The 19,178-nt window shown below is 36.9% G+C and overlaps 1 protein-coding gene across 6 annotated transcripts in view; it reads left to right on the forward strand.

Annotated features, from left to right (window-relative positions):
• Positions 1–19,178, forward strand: part of Cacna2d1 (calcium voltage-gated channel auxiliary subunit alpha2delta 1) — a 410,041-nt gene that overhangs the window by 233,831 nt on the left and 157,032 nt on the right. For all 6 annotated transcript variants that reach the window (XM_040735177.1, XM_040735179.1, XM_040735180.1 and 3 more), the window contains exon 5: positions 12,214–12,255. In XM_040735177.1, coding sequence (XP_040591111.1) covers positions 12,214–12,255 — 42 coding nt within the window. The remainder of the gene's footprint in view (positions 1–12,213; positions 12,256–19,178) is intronic.

The following is a 19,178-nucleotide window of genomic DNA, read 5'->3' on the forward strand; positions in this document are numbered from 1 at the left end:
AGCTTAGCATGGCAGGAGCCTTCCTCATACACAACTGAGAGCTGCACGTGGTCTTCTTGATCAATTAGGTTCTAAAAATCAACAGGTCCAACATGTGTTTAGGCATCACCACAGGCTTGGAATGAATAAAGCTTTACTAGACATCTGTCCTTATGAGCAAAATGTTAAAACGTTAAGCATGAATTTGTATTCCTGATTTTTTCCTTTATGTGTATAATAGCTGTAAACACTTGTGAATGCCTCAGAGCTAAACACTTTCCCAGTAATCACCTCATTTCTTTTGTCTTGTACACAATGGGAACCAACTGTCACCCTGTGTACCAGTAGCTTCACGGTCTACCTCTTCTCTTATAACACATACATGGATGTCCCCAATGTCTTCAGTCCAGTGACTTGGTGACACTGACAACCAAATCCAACTCTGCTCCTGTTTTGTCCCTTTCCTTTTCTTACCAATTTCATTTTCTCAACTTGCTCATAGAATCCTCACAGTAAATGGATACAATGCTGTGAGAGTGCTTTAAAGAGGTGCTCTGTTTAAACATTTTCACACACCGCACACATGCAAACTAAGCCTGCTTTACTGGTCCTTAAATTTTTACATTTTCCCACACCGCACACATGCAAACTAAGCCTGCCTTACTGGTCCCTAAATTTTTACATTTTCCCACACCGCACACATGCAAACTAAGCCTGCTTTACTGGTCCTTAAATTTTTACATTTTCACACACCGCACACATGAAAACTAAGCCTGCCTTACTGGTCCCTAAATTTTTACATTTTCCCACACCGCACACATGCAAACTAAGCCTGCCTTACTGGTTCCTAAATTTTTACATTTTCCCACACTGCACACATGAAAACTAAGCCTGCCTTACTGGTTCCTAAATTTTTACATTTTCACACACTGCACACCTGCAAACTAAGCCTGCTTTACTGGTCCCTAAATTTTTACATTTTCACACACCGCACACATGCAAACTAAGCCTGCTTTACTGGTTCCTAATTTGTTTTTGATTTACACAGTGTTGCAGGGGAGTCAGTTGCCATTACACACACACTCTATAGTTGTTCTGGACACAGACATTAGACATGAGGTCTGTGGTTTCTGGATCAAACTTTTTATTAATATACTTTAATAAAATTTGACTAACACATGACAAGCTAAACTGTGAATCTTGGCATGCAAAAATTATAGCCATGTGTCTGTTTTAATTAAGAATAGCCATAGTTTCATCTGGTTTTAATTTGAAAGTCAGGAATGATAAAAATTAATCAATCCTGCTTTCAAAGAAAAACAATGTGGAAATACAGCTATATGTAATGTATCAGGCTGTGTAGAACCCAGGATATCACTGAGGAAAAAGAATTATCAAATTTTACAGAAAGTTGGTCTCTGGTGGAATATTGGGAGCATCATGCATTTGGCTGTGGATTATACATTCATAACTTCTGGTTCCAATATTTAAGTCACCCATAAAAGGATCTTATTTCTTCAGGGGAGCTTAGTTCTGAGACCTCAGATTTTAACAAAGCTATTCATCAGAGAACAACTTTTATAGGAAACTCCCCTGCCAGAGCTGTCATTCATAATATACATTTTTAAGATGGAGTAGCCTATTTTGCCCAGATTTGATTTTTGAATCCCAATGTGTACCGAAAGAGTAAAGTAATTTATCTCTCAACTTACTAGGGGATGTTTTAAATTTCACCAAGCAGCAGTATTATATTAGAATGGACCATACAAGGAAATTTATTTCAAGGAGATAATACACATTTAACTTAGTTGATTAAAATCAGAAGCAAAACTATTTGTTTATGTCCCCTGAGATAACTTAATTATGAGAAATAGCCCTCTGTAGTTTTTACTAATCCACGATCTAGTTGAAGCTGTTGCAGGCTTTATTCCATGATGTTTTACCTTACTCTGAAAACCATTGAAAACTGCTGTTTCGATCTGGACTATTTTCTTAGGTGATGTTAGTCAATAATTTTCATCAAAACATTTAGTTATAATTAATGAAAAATAGTTCATTCTATAACCAATACCTATGCTTTTAGTTTATTTGCTATAGTTAAATTAAACCAGTAAATAATACTGGTCTGACCACTTTCTGGAAGGAAGGATCTGGGAACTTTCAGTGAGGCTAGGTAAGTGATTAATAATCTCTTCTTTCCCCACCTTCTTATTAATAAAGCAGAAATATAGCTAATTCTTTGTAATGTCTAATTACCTATTGTCTGCAGATACCAAGAGATTTTTAATGTAGAATGTTAGAGTATTGCTGGACCTCATGTGGATCTTCATGCCGCTTAGGTGCTGAAGTGAGTGCCTTTGCTCCCTTGGATAGAACATTTATATTAGTCATCTTGTTTCTCCAGCACTTAGAACTGAGAAGGCATAATGGCTGATGGTTGTAAGAATAGGGTTAGCATAAGGGTTAGCAGCAGTTACTCTTCATGCCATACTCATTTACAACTATTGTTTCTGCTCCATAAAATACATACCAAGATATGTGGAGAAATGTTACACTAAATCCAAGTGCAATAAAGAAATCATTCAAGTCATGGAACCACCTACATTGAAGTAACTGTTGAGGGTTTGGGATCTGACTCCTTATTCTGATCCAGAAATCGTCCTAAACAAAGTCCTAAGTAGGCTGGAGGCAGGGGATACTGTCAAGGGAGGAGTCTGCCTGAGACTTTGCCCCTCTTTGGAATCTGTCTTTTAGCATCCAGCTTTATTCTTTGAAAATAAGATTTCCTCTAGTAATTTTCTTTTGGTAGTGAGGCCATTCTAATCAAAACTCTGAATATAGAATTTGCCAGAGTCAATGAGTTATTCTTCGTTTCTGTGAATTGTGCCTTCATCTCATTCTGCATGGAGTTGGGTGGCTTCCTGACTTGAATCACTTTATTGAGTGCTGCTTTAGTTTAATTCACCGTATATACCGCATTATGTTTATATGCACCAGAAATGTGCACTGTGAATGAATATGACATGAAGAATAATTGATGCTTATTATGAGATCTCTCAAACTTAGTCATCTCTGAGGCAAACAATGTCCAAAATATGTAAATAAAAATTCCAAACAATACTGTTGTTTTCTAAAGAAAAATATAAAGAATTGGAACCAGAAAATAATGTTTAATATGGTTACAAAATTTGCTCATGTTACAATTTTAGGTCACTTTGCTATAGATGAGTACTATGTAACCAATTCAAAGTCAAACTGTCTCCAAATACTGATTCTTAAACACATTCATCCTAGTGAATTAACCAATTGGACTTTCTTGTTAAGTTTAGTGAGGAAATAAAGAAATATATGCTACTATTGACATTTGCTATGTCACATTTACTGGCGGTGCTCCTAAAGTCACATCAATTTTACTGGCAGAGAAGATATGTAGTTGTAAGGTGTGCATGGATAGGTGTTGCTCATTCCAGTAAGGTCTGTCACCTTCCCAACCTGAGAACAGGGATTTAACTTGGTGTCTCATCATTGTCTTATCGTCTCCTAAAATACATTTGTCCTAAATTTAAATATGTTTTAGATGATGTAAAAATAACTATGTTAAGAATTAACTCTTTTAAAATAGAAAAATTTACATATTTGGCTTAAAAATGGGATGCAGATGTTTAGAAAACATTATAACTTTATGACTAATTTAGTGTAATGTAACTATGTACTTGCAGTTTGTATATTATAATATATATATTAAATTTAAATCATAAACACATATGCGGCATTTGTATTTTCTTCAGTTCATTTTAAAATATCAAGTATAATGAATGATGTCATCTCAAACACAGACCTGGTATATATGCAAAAGAATGAAATAAATTTCATATTAATCATTTTCCAATGATTTTAGGAGAAATGAACAATTTCTGAAAGCATAGTTAAATAACAGGATTTATGTGAAATTGTAGCACAGTAAAAATGGGTATAAGTTAGAAATCTCACATTTGAATTTTTGCATTTAATTTTACTTGGCTGAATTTAAATTTCTTGGGCAGTTTTTCTTAGCAAATTCAGAGTGTGTAGTTTCAGTAAATCCTAGAATGTTTTGTCATACTTGATCGGCTCCTGAATGCGGCACACCCTCACAAATGGAAGCCTGAACCTCTTTACATGATCACACACAGGAAACAGTTTCATTAATCAGTTGAGTCTATTGACTCGGTACTGTCTTTCAAATGTAATCCTATGCCCTCAGGCTATACTGTTTCCAGTAAGGGTGAGTGAGTTTAATTCATTTCCGGCTTTTCCTGACTTCCACAATGGTGCATACGTATTAATGTTTCTGTTGATAAGATGGCCCTGAAGTGCTTGGGATTTAACACAGCTTCACTCAGTTCTCCACATGTTCTGATTTGGTAAATGCAAGAAGCATATGATACAAATGAAGTCTACCATGGAGGCTCACTTACTCTGTGTCTAAGCTGTTGTCAGGATCTGCATTCCAAACTGAAAATTGTCTCTGAAAAATAAGTGACCGCATTGCAAGTGGGATCAATAAAGCAGTGATTAGGTGTGGGTCTCAAGGGGTATTGGGGGTGTCGCCTGCTTTTATGTTTAATTCAGTCACAAGGGATGCTGGGAGAAGTTTCCGGAATTGGAAAGTCTGTGCTTGGTAAAGTTCACTACCCAGTCACTTCAAAAATCAAATGATATTTTTAAAAGTACAATCAATCCTTTGTGAATTAAATTCCAATTTATGGGTTTTAATCAGGGAAATGAACCATATTCTCAGTTATTTACAGTTTGGGGTTCTTTAGTATTTGTAGAGGCTAGTATAGTCTCCTCGGTCTCAAGACACGCTTTTCAAATCAACTAAAGCTGGATCCTGTTCTTGGTTTTTAGCAAGTTGAGAAAGGAAACCATGTTTTCCTTCACGGTGATGCAAGCATTCAACATATACTGAGACTGTGAACTCATGATTTTTTTTCCAAATATTTATAGGAGTGTGTGTGTGTGTGTGAGAGAGAGAGAGAGAGAGAGAGAGAGAGAGAGAGAGAGAGAGAGAGAGAGAGAGAGAGAGAGAGAGAGACAGAGACAGAGACAGACAGAGACAGTGAGAGAGAGGATTTATAAGAGTGTGTGTGTGTGTGTGTGAGAGAGAGAGACAGAGACAGAGAAAGAGACAGAGAGAGTCTGCATACTACCATGCTTGCTTGAGTGAGCAAAAATGCCCAGAGTCCTTATAAGAGCTTCAAGTTTCCTGAAGCTTAGAGTGACAGGTGGTCACAAGCCATGCTGTGTTCCTGTTGGCAATTGAACTCAATTCCCATAAAAGAGCAGTGCATGAACTTAACTGTAGAGTCATATGTCCAGATTTCCAAAGTGAGGCCATTAACTGCTTTTTTTCTAAATGTCATGACTTTCACATATTTTCTTTCTATAAAGCAACTATAATAACTTAGTATCTGGGTTCTTTTATATTTATTTATTTTTTACATCCCAACCACAGTTTCCTTTCCCTCCTCTTCTTCCAGACCCCATACACTCCCAACCCATCTACTCCCCTGTTAAGAAAGGTCTCCCCTTGATATCAACCAGCCATAGTATATCAAGTTTCAGTGAGAAAAGGCAGGGTAGGAGAACAGGGTCCTAGAGGCAGACAACAGAGTCAGAAGTAGTACCTACTCTCACCGCTAGGAGTCCACAAGAGTTCCAAGCTCCCCCAACTGTAACTCCTGTGCAGAGGGCAGTCCCATGTGTACCCTATGAACCCAAGTGTTCTTGTGGTGTCCTTGATCTCTCTGACTCCTACAATCCCCTGCCCTCTTCCTCAGGTTTCCCGAACTCCACCTCATGATTGGCTGTGGCTCTCTGGATCTAATAGCATCAGTTGCTGTGTGAAACCTCTCTGATGACCTTTGGGCTAGTTTCCAATCTAAGGATATAGGAGAATTTCATTAGGAATCATTTCTGACCAATGTTTTGTTGTGGGCAGTTGTGTTTGGTTCTATCCTGAGGTGTCTGTGCTGACTCACCTCTGGGTGTTGGCCCTGTAGGAAGTGTCAGGTGGGCACCTTCTCATGGTTTTGATCTCAAGCTGGATCAGACATTGGTTGGCCACTCCCACAATTTCTGTGCAGTCTTCAACCCAGCACATCTTGCAGGCAGGACAAATTGTAGGTTGAGGTTTTGTGCCTAGGCTGGTGTCCCAGATCCTCTCCTGGAAGACTTGGCTAGTTATGGAGATGGCCAATTCAGGATCCATGTTCCCTATTGCTAGCTTTCTTAGCTAGGGTCACCTTCATAGATTCCTGGGAGTTTCCATTACTCTAGGATTCTAGCTCATCTCAGAGATGCTCCCAGATTCCAGTTGTCTCTCCCAGTACTCTGTCTCTCTCTCCATTCTCCCCTAACCTGATCCTTCCTGTCCCATCCCCACCGTTATACAAGCCCTCCATCCACTGTCAGTACCTGTTTCATTTACCTTTTATAGTGAGATTCGTGCATCTCCCCCTTGAGCCCTCCTTGTTACTTAGCTTCCCTAGGTCTGTAGATTATACCATGGTTATCCTTTTACTTTACAGCTAATATCCACTTATAAGTGAGTACACATCACTGTTGTCTTTCTGGGTGTGGGTTCCCGCACTCAGGATGATCTTTTCTAGTTCTATCCATTTGTTTTTAACAGCTGAGTAATACTCCATTGTGTAAATATGCCACATTTTCTTTATCCGTTCTCTGGTTGAGGGACATCTAGGTTGTTTATAGCTCCTGGCTATTAAGAATAAAGTCACTATGAACATAGTTGAGCAAAAGGTCTTGGTAGTATGGCAGAATATCTTTTGGACATATGCCCAGGAATAGTATAGCTAGATCTTCAGGCATATTGATTCCCTATTTTCAGAGATTTCCAATTTGATTATTTGGTTACTTGATGTCTAGATTCTTGAGTTTGTTATGTATTTTGAAAATCAACCTTCTGTCAGATGTGGGGTTGGTGAAGATATTTTGAATTTTGTAAACTGTCATTTTGTCCTGTTGATAGTGTCCTTTGCCTTACAGAAGCTTTTTCATTTCATGAGGTCCCATTTTTTATTTCATTTTATTTTTAATTATATTTTATTACTTTTTTTTAGAAAAAGTTTGCTTCACATGTCAATCTCAACTTCCTTTCCCTCCCCTCCTCCCACACTCCCTATGACCCCCTCCAACCTCCCACCCTATCCCCACTCCCTTCCACATAGGGGATATCCAGAGTCTGTTATTTCGTTCAGGGCAAGGTCCTGGCCCACCCCCCAAGAGTCCAGACTGAGACAGCATCCCTCTTTGTGGTATGGATACACAAAGTCTATTTGTATGCCAGGGATAAATACTGATCTACTGCCCAAGGCCCCATAGGTTGTCCAGGCGTCTTCACTGACACCCATATTCAGGGGGTCTGGATCAGTCCCATGCTGGCCTCCCAGCTGTCTGTCCGGAGTCCAAGAGCTCCCCTTTGTTCAGGTCAGCTGTTTCTGCAGGTTTCAGCAGCCCATTCTTTACCCCGTTGCTCATCACTCCTGCCTCTCTGTCACTGGGTTCCAATCTTCTCAGGAGATCTTGCCTCATTCCTCTTCTCTGGGGTACCATGCATATCTCTCTTAGGTTCTTTCCTGTTTCCCAGACACTCTGTCAATGGAGTTGTAGGCTGGCACTCCCCTGATCCATGTCTAGAATCCATATATGAGTGAGTACATACCATATTTGTCTTTTTGTAACTGGGTTACTTCACTCAGGATGGTTTCTTCTAGTGCCATCCATTTGCCTGCAAATGTCAAGATTCCATTGGTTTTTTTTCTGCTGAGTAGTACTCCATTGTGTAAATGTACAACATTTTCACTATCCACTCTTCAGTTGAAGGGCATCTAGGTTGCTTCCAGGTTCTGCCTATTACAAATAATGCTGCTATGAACATAGTGGAACAGATGTCCTTGTTGTATGAATGGGCATCTTTTGAGTATATGCCTAAGAGTGGAGTTGCTGGGTCTTGTGGTAGGTTTATTCCCATTTTCCTGAGGAATCTCCATGCTGATTTCCAAAGTGGGTGTACAAGTTGGCACTCCCACCAGCAATGGACCAGTGTTCCCCTTTCTCCACATCCTCTCCAGCACAAACTATCATTGGTGTTTTTGATTTTAGCCATTCTGACAGGAGTAAGATTGTATCTCAGAGTTGTTTTGATTTACATTTCCCTGATGGCTAAGGATGTTGAGTACTTTAAGTCTCAGCCATTTTAGACTCCTCTATTGAGAATTCTATATTTAGTTCTGTACCCCACTTTTTAATTGCATCCTTTGGTGTTTTGGAGACTTGCTTCTTGAGTTCTTTGCAAATTTTGAAGATCAGTTCTCTGTCAGATACGGGGATAATGAATATCTTTTCCCATTCTGTGGGCTGCCTTTTTGTCTTGCTGACTGTGTCCTTTGCCTTACAGAAGCTTCTTAGTTTCAGGAGGTCCCATTTGTTAATTGTTGATGTCAGTGTTTGTGCTACTGGGGTTATGTTCAGGAAGTGCTCTCCTGTACCAATTTATTCAAGAATACCTCCCACTTTCTCTTCTAAGAGGTTCAGTGTGGCTGGATTTATGTTGAGGTCTTTGATCCATTTGGACTTCAGTTTTGTGCAAGGCGACAGACATGGATCTATCTGCAGTTCTGCATGCCAATATTCAGTTATTCCAGCACCATTTGTTGAAGCTGATTTCTTTTTTCCATTGTATAATTTTAGCCTTTTTGTCAAAAATCAAGTGTTAATAGGTGTGTGGGTAAAATCAGGGTTTTCAATTCGATTCCATTTGTCTACCTATCTATTTTTGTGCTAATACCAAGCTATTTTCAGGACTATAGCTCTATAATAGAGCTTGAAGTTAGGGATGGTGATGCCTCCAGAAATTCCTTTATTGTACAGGATTGTTTTGGCTATCCTGGGTCTCTTGTTCTTTCAAAGTCTGTGAAGAATTGTGCTGGTATTTTGATGAGGATTGCATTGAATCTGTGGATTGCTTTTGGCAAGATTGCCATTTTTTATTGTGTTGATCCTACCAATCCAAGAGCATGGGCGATCTTTCATTTTCTGGTATCTTCTTTAATTTAAGAGGTCCCATTTATTAATGTTTATCTTAGTGTCTGAGCTACTGGTTCTATTCAGGAAGTTGTTTCCTGTGCCAATGTCTTCAAAACTACTTCCCACTTTCTCTTCTATCAGGATTGGTGTAACTGGGTTCATATTGAGGTCCTTGATCCACTAGAACTTCAGTTTTCTGCATGAAGATAGATATGGACCTATTTACATCTTTTTACATGTCAACATCCAGATAGACCAGCACAATTTGTTTGAAGTTGTCTTTTTCCCTCATTGTATAATTTTGGTTTCTTAGTTAAAAATTAAGTGTTCATATGTATATGGATTTATTTCTGAGTCTTCAATTAGATTCCATTGTTCAATCTGTCAGTTTTTGTATTAACACCGTGCAGGTTTTTTGTTTTTTGGGTTTTTTGTTGCTGTTGTTGTTTTTTAGCTATAGCTCTGTAGTAGAACTTAGAATTATGGATGATGATACCTCTGAAGATTATTTTATTGTACAGAATTATTTTAGCTATCTTGTTTTTTTTTTGTATTTCCATGTGAAATTGAGTATTGTCATTTCAATATCTGTACAGAATTGTGATGGGAATTGAGTTAAGTCTGTAGATTGCTTTTGGCAAGATTGCCATATTTACTGTGTTATTCCTACTGATTGATGAACATGGGTGATATTTCCATCTTCTGAAATCTTCTCGAGTTTCTTTTTTCAAAGTCTTGAAGTTCTGATCATAAAAGTCTTTCATCTGCTTGGTTAAAGTTACCCCCAAGATATTTTATATTATTTGTGTGTCCTGTAAAGGATGCTGTTTTCCTGATTTTGTCCTCAGCCAAATTCTAGTTTGTATATAGGAAGGCTACTGACTTGTTGAGTTAATTTTGGATGCAATCATTTCACTAAAGGTGTTTATCAGCTGTAGAAGTTCTCTGGTAGAATTTTTGAGATTGCTTATGTATCTATCTCATCATATCATCTACAAATAGCAATACATAGACTTCTTCCTTTCCATTTTGTTTCCCCCTGATCACCTTTTGTTGTCTTATTGCTCTGGCTAGAACTTCAAATATATTGAATAGATATGGAGAGTGTGATCACCCTTGTCTAGTCTCTGATTTGACTGGAATTGCTTTAAGTTGCCCTCAGTTTGTGTTTTCCTTACTGTTTCAACTTCAGTTTTCAAGTCTTGAATAGTTTCCTTCACCTATGTTTAGTTTTTTCATTGCATTCCTTAATGGGTTTATTAATATCCTCAAATTTTTGATTGTCCTTTCTTCCATTTCTTCCAGAAAGTTTTTCTTTTCCTCTTTAAGGTCCTCTGTCATTTTTACAAAGTTGTTTTTAAGGTTGTTTTCTTGTACTTTTGCTGCACAAGAACATGTCAGCATATTCCTGTCTTGCTGTCAGAATAACTCGGCTCTGGTTGTGCCATACTGTCTGGGCTATTGTTTATTGTATTCTTACACTGGCATTTAGGCACCTGGCTTTGGTATGTGTGTGTGTGTGTGTGTGTGTGTGTGTGTGTGTGTGTGTTTCTTTTTCTTCTTTTTTCTGTTTCTTCTTTAGCCTTCTAGTCTTTGTGGTCTGGATTTCTGGTGGCTGGGGTGACCTCTGATCTTATGGAGTCTCTGTCCGTGTTGGGAGGTAGTCTTCTGGCAGCTTGGCAGTTGTTGAAGTAAGGGGATCTCTGTTGTTCTGACTAGTGTGGCTTGCACATGAGCATCTGAAGTCATTGGGAAGGATAATGAGGTGGGGGGGGCTAGGTCTGTGGGATGAATCTTGGGGAACATATTCTAGGGAGTGGGGCAGTTCATTTGGCAGGTGGGTCACTCTATCTCCTCTTCTGACTGATATGGCCTGCACCTATTAGTGGCAGTCAGCAAGGGTGAGGGCAGGAGGACTCAGCATGGTGAGGATGATGAGGTAGGAGGGCAAGAGCTCTGGGATTGGCCTTGGAGAACAGAATTTGAGGAGTGGGGCAGTTTGGCTGGCAGGGCGGGGAAATTTATCTATTCTTCTGACGGGTGTGGCCTGTACCTGAGCAATAGGAGTATTCTGAGTTAGGGGCAGCACTTAGCAGTGGTGGGAGTGGTGAGGGCAAAGAATGTAGGATGGGACTTGGGGAACAGAATTTGGGTAATGGGCAGCTCGGCTGGTAGAAAGATCACTCACTTCTTTTGTTGACTAGTGTGGCCTGCGCATCAACTTAGTATGTTTTTAAAAACAGAGCCCAGCTAAATATCCTTTAAAAAAGAGTGTATTATAAGTTTGCTATTAATACTTTTTAGAATTATTCATGCTGGTAAATGTTTGTGAGATACAGAAAAATGCATCTTTGTATAGTGTCCAAATTACTACAGCAGGTATACAGAACTAGCCTCTCAATGCAAGAAAGGGAGTTTGAAATCCCTGACAGTCATTTTTGTGCTTTTATATTGTCCTTCTGCAGCACAGTTTTTGTTACTAATTAATCTTTCAGTTGTTACAGAAGAGCTGGATCAAAAAGTTAGAGCATTAGTTATACTTGCAAAAGATCTAAATACAGTTTCCAGAGCCTACACTACAGCTCATCTGTGCTGGGGGATGCAACACCCCCTTCTGTCCTCTGCACACACTAGGTGTGCACATGTGACCATGAGACAAAACACCCTCTTCTGTCCCCCACAGGCACTAGACATGCACATGTACACATACATCATGAGACAAAACACTGACACATCAAATAAAGTAAATCTACACAAATGCACATTTTCAGTATATTTCATCAAAACTATGTTCAGGGGAACTTTCAATTGCTTATTATTGCAGAAGTATAGGCACTATTTTATAACTTCATGAGAATAGGAGAAATATTTTTTGAGACAGGATTTTTCTGTGTAGTCCTTTCTGTCCTGGAACTCGCTCTATAGACCAGGATGATCTCAAACTCACACAGATCTGCCTGCCTCTGCCTCCTGAGTGCTGGGATTATGTAACTATCAAATTTTATGTTACTATTATTTTTCCCTTGCTACTTAAAATAGTCCAAAAATCATTTGTTACTTAAAATACTCAAAAGTGTGTTGTTAGGTCGAGTATTTGTTGTTTATACTCTATGATCAACACAGCTTTCTTTTCTCTCTTTTTAGAGCAATGAAGTTGTCTACTACAATGCTAAGGATGATCTTGATGTGAGTACTAAAAATTTACATTAAATATTGCTTAACTGAAACTGGATTTAACACATATAAAGAGAATACTAGATGACAAAAGCAAAACATTAGTTACGTGTAGCAAGGGGATGATAGCTGTTACGTTTTTCTGATATGTACTAGCTGCTTGCTGGCCTTTCTGTATTAGAAATGGCTTCCTCGTTGTCTGTTTCTGAACCAGCATGCTCTGAATGAGTCTCAGTGTGTGCTGCAGTGCTAAGATATGTGTATTACTTTTGCAAGGTTGAGCACATAATATTGTGTAGGGAGAATGAAAAAATATAAAATTAGAGTTGGCCTTGCAAACAATTTACAAACAACATATATGTGTGTGTATGCATGTATCTGATATGTTACAATTCCTAGAATATTACTATTAATATCTTCAAATAGCAGATATAACTGAGTACTAAAATTCGTGTTATCTTATAACCATCTTTCCCAAATTATCATTTTTAGGGTAACATTATGAAAAATACACATTTTCCCATTTCATAGAAGAAAGACTGGGTGTTTTGTTTACTTTTGTATTTATTTTTTAATTTTATGTGTAAGTGTGTTTACACATATGTGTGTGTTCTATGTTGTGCCTGGTTCCCACAAAAGTCTGAATATGGAATCAGATCCCATGTAACTAGTTACAAATGGTTGTCAGCTGTCATGTGGGTGCTTGCATCAAAACCCAGGTCTTCTACAAGAGTAAGAGGTACTCCCAGAGGCTGAGCATTGTCAACATACACACACTAACCTTGTTTATAAAGGCCTAATCTTTCCTCTAGACATAGATAGTTTACTTTTGATGCTGTTCCTATTCTGAAGAGTGTATATGTGATCTCAATCACGTCTGTCAATGAACACCAAATGGTTTTCTCCTTTTACAGTGTATTCAGAGGTATCAGAATAAGAGTAGAATTAAAATTAGTATTTATTATTTGAAAATAACTTGGCTATGGCTTTGAGGGAGTGCCAGGTAGGTTTGTGGGAGACTTTGAACAGGAAAGTGAAGAAGAAGATGCTATAATTATAATAGCAGAAAAAATAAAAATATGCAAGTTCATCAATTTCCTGAAATTGTTTGTTGTATCTTTTACTAAATGTTTAATTCATCAAACTGACACTGATAATTCCTACCTTTTAGAGTGTGTTACTTTGTGATAATGACACTAAATATAGAAAAAAATACACAAGCAATCCCATTTTATGCCAAGAAGTGCAGTTTTGCTTAGTTATATTTACTTGTTAGTCACAAATTTTCTTTTCTTTTACATGGGAACGAAGCTAACTTTTAGTAAATAATGACCCTATTTTCAATCACAGTGCTTCAAGGTTAGAATATTGATTTGTCATGAGTAGAGAAGTATGTCTGAGCTCTGTATTTGGAATACAAAAAGCACACCCAGTGTTTTCTTCATAATCTACATTTAGAGGTAATCTTTCAAACATTGAAAAAAACACATTGGTGCTACTTATTTCTACTGTTTCAGTAAAAGTATCCCTGTAACAGAGAAGAAATCCATAGAAGTGAAGCCATTGAATATGATCTGTATTGTGTGCTGCTTTATCCCAAACAAAATAAGTGATTATAATGTTATATGTAATAATTATTCTTATAAAATGTAGTGCAATTTTAAAACAGACATCAGCAAATTTAATCAAAAGTTTATGGACATCAAAAATCATTTAAATTTAAAAGTTAAAACGCTATTATTATATTTGGAGAGATAGTATGTATTTCTTTTTTATTTACAGTTATTTACATATCAATACCCCCTGCCCACTACCAGCACCCCAGCCCCCACCTGCTCTCCAAGGAAGGTGAGACCTTCCATTGGGGATCATCAAAGTCTGTCACATCATTTGAGGGAGGTCCTGGGCAATATACAGCACACCAACAGCCAACATCAAACTAAATATAGAGAAACTCAACGTGATTCCTCTAAAATCAGGAAAAAACAAGGCTGTCCACTCTCCCTATATCTCTTCAGTATTGTACTTGAAGTTCTAGCTAGAGCAATAAGACAACAAAAGGAGATCAAGGGGATAGAAATTCAAAGGAAGAGGTCAGACTTTCACTATTTGCAGATGATATGATAGTTTATATAAATGACCCAAAAAACTCTACCATGGAACTCCTACAGCTGATAAACACCTTCAGCAAATTGTCAGGATACAAGATTAACTAAAAAAATCTATTTCTTTATGAACACATTGATAGGGAACTTGGCAGAGCATGTTATATAATATAAAGAAAATAATAGGATTAAGAAACCAAGTTATAGTCAGACGTGCCCTTAAATTCTAGTTAGCCAGAAGTTATTAAATCCTATCAAAGCTCTAGATGTTTGGCTCGGGAGCTGACTCAGTGATTAAAGTGCTTGCCACGCAAGCATGAGAACCTGAGCTCTGACACCCAGCACTTACTCAAGGAGTTGGTGTTGCTACAGGTGTCATGTATTGTTGCTCAACTGGTGTAGCTGGTCCGTGAGATGAATGAGAGATCCATTCTCACGAAAGAACCTGGAGTCTGACTGAGAAAGCCACTTGACATTGACTTCTGCCCTCCACAATGACGCATAGCGCACATATGTATAACCCCATGCAAGTTCTTTTTCATGTAATGTAAAGTAATGTTATGTAATGTGTTTGACTCTGTTTTCAGTTCACTCCAATTCTAACATGGATCCTGATGAGAGTTTGTATCTCTATAGAGAATATACCTGGCATATGTAATGACTCTGGACGTATTACATGATTTAATACTTAAAAGAAAGAAGAAAAGACATCTAAAAATGTCTTATCCTGTCATAAAATTTTATTAACTTTTGTCTTACTTTTAGCATTTTTAAACTAATGTGATTTTTAACTACTTTTTGTTATTTTTGTCTGTTTCAGTTTTATGAGACAGTATCTTGCTTTGTACAGGTGACTGGTATTGAGGTCATGTGTAGCCATGATGAACTTCACAAGCATTTGCATAACTGACTTATAAGTAGTAAATATTTTTACTGTACTGTTGCATAGATATCAGATAGTATTAGGAGTTGAAATGATACCAAGAAATGAACTCTTCTGCTGAGGAAGTAAAATTTCCTTTCTTGAACATTCAAATACAGAGCAATGTAATACATATATTTGTGTAATAATATTTTAATAAAATTTTGATTTTGTTTATAGGATAGATTCCAAGAAGTGGTTCTGTTAGAGGTTTTGGGTCTTTTAATGATACATATTATTATGTATAGTGACATATATTATGACATATATGTGTATACACACACACACACATATATATATATAATTTACAGAAAAATTTGACTGAATTCCACTGCTCTTCTCAATTTAAATCTAATTATTTCCTGAAGCATTGTATTAAAATAACATTTTTTTCTCTTGGATTGGAATACCGCAAGTGAAATACTGAAGTTGGTTTTTAAGTGCTTTTCTCAGTGTATTAGTTAGTATTGTCATTGCATCTGCTCATCTCGTACCATTTAAACGTAGTTAAATATTTACCCTTTCATGAAATGGATATGTGATTATCTATTCTCTTCAGGTGATAGTAGCACACGCCTTTAATCCCAGCACTCAGGAGGCAGAGGCAGGTGGATCTCTGTGAGTTTGAGGCCAGCCTGGTCCACAGAGTGAGCTCCAGGACAGTCAGGACTATAGAGAGAAACCCTGTCTCTAAAAACCAGAAATAATAATAATAATAATAAATTTTCTAATCCCCGACATGTGTTTTGATCACTATTACTAAATTGGTTCCTACAATTGCAACATTATTCAGAAAAGTTAGTAAAGAATGGTAATTACTATATTTAAATATTTAATTAATATTAAATAACATTTAAAGAATTAAGGTAATAATGTATTTAAATATTTTATTATTTAAAATATCTTTTAAGATTTTAAGGAATTGCATTGTTTTATTTTGCTCCACAGGCTATTATTTTTCTAATGAAGTTGGACTTATATAGATGATATATTTTATTCACCTTCACAAAGTGTTTTCGATCATAGATGATTTAATGGACTGTTTCATTTGTGACTATATATATAATATATGCATACATATATTATATTTATACATAAAATGCTCACAAATCATAGTGACCGCATGCTGTCTTATTTTGTATTTGGCTCACCATTTCGGTTCTACGTCTGAAATGTCAGACTGCCATCTTATATGTCAATGTCTCACAAAGGTGAAAGTAACTGGTGTGCCAAATTAAGAAAACTTCTATCATATTAAAATTGTTCTCTGTATTTCAGTAGTGACTTAATTCGCTGAATGCTAGTGCTTGGTTATAAGACTGAATGATTAAAGTCTGAATCACTAGTTGCTATTTTTAATGTTCTCTGTAGTTCTGTATTTAGATTTTTTTTAGCTCCAGTGAGTAGTAACATAGGGGTCATATTCTCTGTGTCCCACACACTGTCATTCATTTCCTTTCTTATTTTATAAATTAATCTTTGGTTAGACAGTGGCCTCAACTGATACTTCCCGATTTTTCCCTTTAACTGGCCTCCGTGTTACTAGTTTTAAAATTATGAAAGACCTGTCTCATTTTAGGAATAGGAAAGGCTCAGAGAGTAGTTTGTAAATTTTAAATAGGCTTTTAATGATGTAACACATTATGAATACACAAATATTCTTAAACATAGTGTTCATAAATACTTTCCATTTTTAAGGTCATTTTATATTTATGATGTCTAGTTTGATATGTGAGACCATGTTTAAGTCTTTCTAGAATCTTATAAGCAGACAACTTTTGATGTTGAAATGGCCTTCTTCTTGGAGGTACCACAAAGCTTTCCAAATGATTTCTTTGGTTTCATCTCAGAGTATTATTTCCCAGAGGGCAGATTTGTGTGGTCCAAACTGCTGGTGTAGCTCTGATAATGTATAGCATAATATAGTCATCTATGAAAGGTTCTTCTTTCTCCAGTAAGTCACTAAATATAAACTGAAATCTCATTTTATATAAGTAAAAAGATTTAAGAAACTAATATTGTAGATACATAATAAGCATTTACTTCTTTCTTTTCTCCATACTTAGTTTTACTCTTAAAGAACCCAGGTTTTAATGTCAACACCCTGCCCTAGATCTGTGTTTGTTACTATAATTTGAAGGATAAGAATTTAAATATACACACTGAAAAAGTATTTGACCTCTGTGAACTTCTCTGGATCAAAACCCACAAATATTTTATGTCATTCTCTTTCCTCTAGTTTCCAATATGATGGCTTTGAAGGAAACAAAAATACAAACTACTCTCTGAGCCTTTCCTATTCCTAAAATGAGATAGGTCTTTCATAATTTTAAAACTAGAAACACGGAGGGCAGTTAAAAGGAAAAATCGGAAAGTGTCAGTTGAGGAGGAGTACCACAATAATGAAGACACAAGCTATAGTCTCTGAGATGGAGTTACCTTATCTTTCTCAGGTAAGAAAGGATAGTAACATTAAATACATGGCTAGTGTCTGCAGATAAAGACCCACATATATAAAAAGCATGCCCCAAATCATAAAGCAAAACTTCCATGAAGAAATCCTCATAACCTTTCGTTTCAGTAGATTGTTGAGTCTTCCCCCACGATGAACAAAATATATGGATTAATAAACTTAATCCAGTGGAATTAAATACAATTTTCTGATATATGTCAACAACATCAAAAAGATAAGACTGTGGCAACATTTAAGGAAAAGAAATTCTCATCATAACTAACAAATTTAACAATATGAACTATTCGTATGTGATGCACTTGGTGAACTTAAAAAATGGTTACAAAATGATAAAGAGGAGAAACTTTTTTAGAAGGATAGTTAAGATGGAGGATAAGAAGCAGAAATCTAACCCATAAAATTTGTGTCAACAGAGATTAAGCCAAAGAACAGGGTGTCGTAGAGAGTCATCAGATTCAATGGGAGGCAGCAATTAGGCTTACAGTGAAATCTGTGCACTGTTGTGGCTGTGGGTGGTGTACAGTGCTTCAGACAAAGGGTTCTAAAAAGTCAAGAACATTTATAGCAAAACCTTGCCCAAGGACATCCAATGGGAGACCTCCAGTAGACAGTTAAATGTTTAGTTTGGTTGCTTAGGAGAATCACTTAGAATAGAGTTTTGTGTTTAGCCTTCAAGTTGAATTTGAAAATAAACGGCGCAAACTTCCTAACACGTGTGAAACTACATGAATATAACAGGATGGGATTCAACAAAATATTTAATTTGATGAGCTCAAGCAGTATTAAGAAACAAAGTTAGTTTGACCGCCTTTCCATATAACCTGTCCTTGAGCTGGTCACAATATCCCTATGTACTTCCTGTTATCTTAGCCTCAATATGCTTCATGTATTTAACCAATATTGGAGAATCAATATAAAAAGGTTCCAGAACACCAACATAGAATGGACTAAAAACGTATATGGAGTTGGAGAATGTGAGGTGACAAGTGTCTGGGAATGTAGGGGAAGCTTTCATGACAGAAATAAATCATATAACAACCATGAATTCAGTTCTAATCGAATCATGACTAAATTTAGACTCCAGTTTCTATGTTCATCAACATCTGGAATGCTGACATGTCATCTTGCTCCTATTTGTCACAAAGACTGACATGCTCAAGTGTAGGTCATTGCTATGTTCATTATGATGATGATTCATGGCCTCCTTCAAAACAAGTACGTAAAGGTGATCAGTTGTTTATTTAGAATGTACCCTTTCTCACACCTCTCTGAAGAAGCCAGTTTGTGCAGAACCATCTAGAAACACTTCAAGGATTCCGTCTTCAGATAATTCCTCAATGGCATTTTATACATGTTTGCTCCTCTTTTTCAGTCAATAATATTTACATTTCCCTGCTATAAGGTGCGTAGCCTTACTGGAGATACAACCATCTGA

Source organism: Mesocricetus auratus, unplaced genomic scaffold, assembly GCF_017639785.1.
Source record: "Mesocricetus auratus isolate SY011 unplaced genomic scaffold, BCM_Maur_2.0 Super-Scaffold_100043, whole genome shotgun sequence".
Lineage (NCBI taxonomy): Eukaryota > Metazoa > Chordata > Mammalia > Rodentia > Cricetidae > Mesocricetus > Mesocricetus auratus.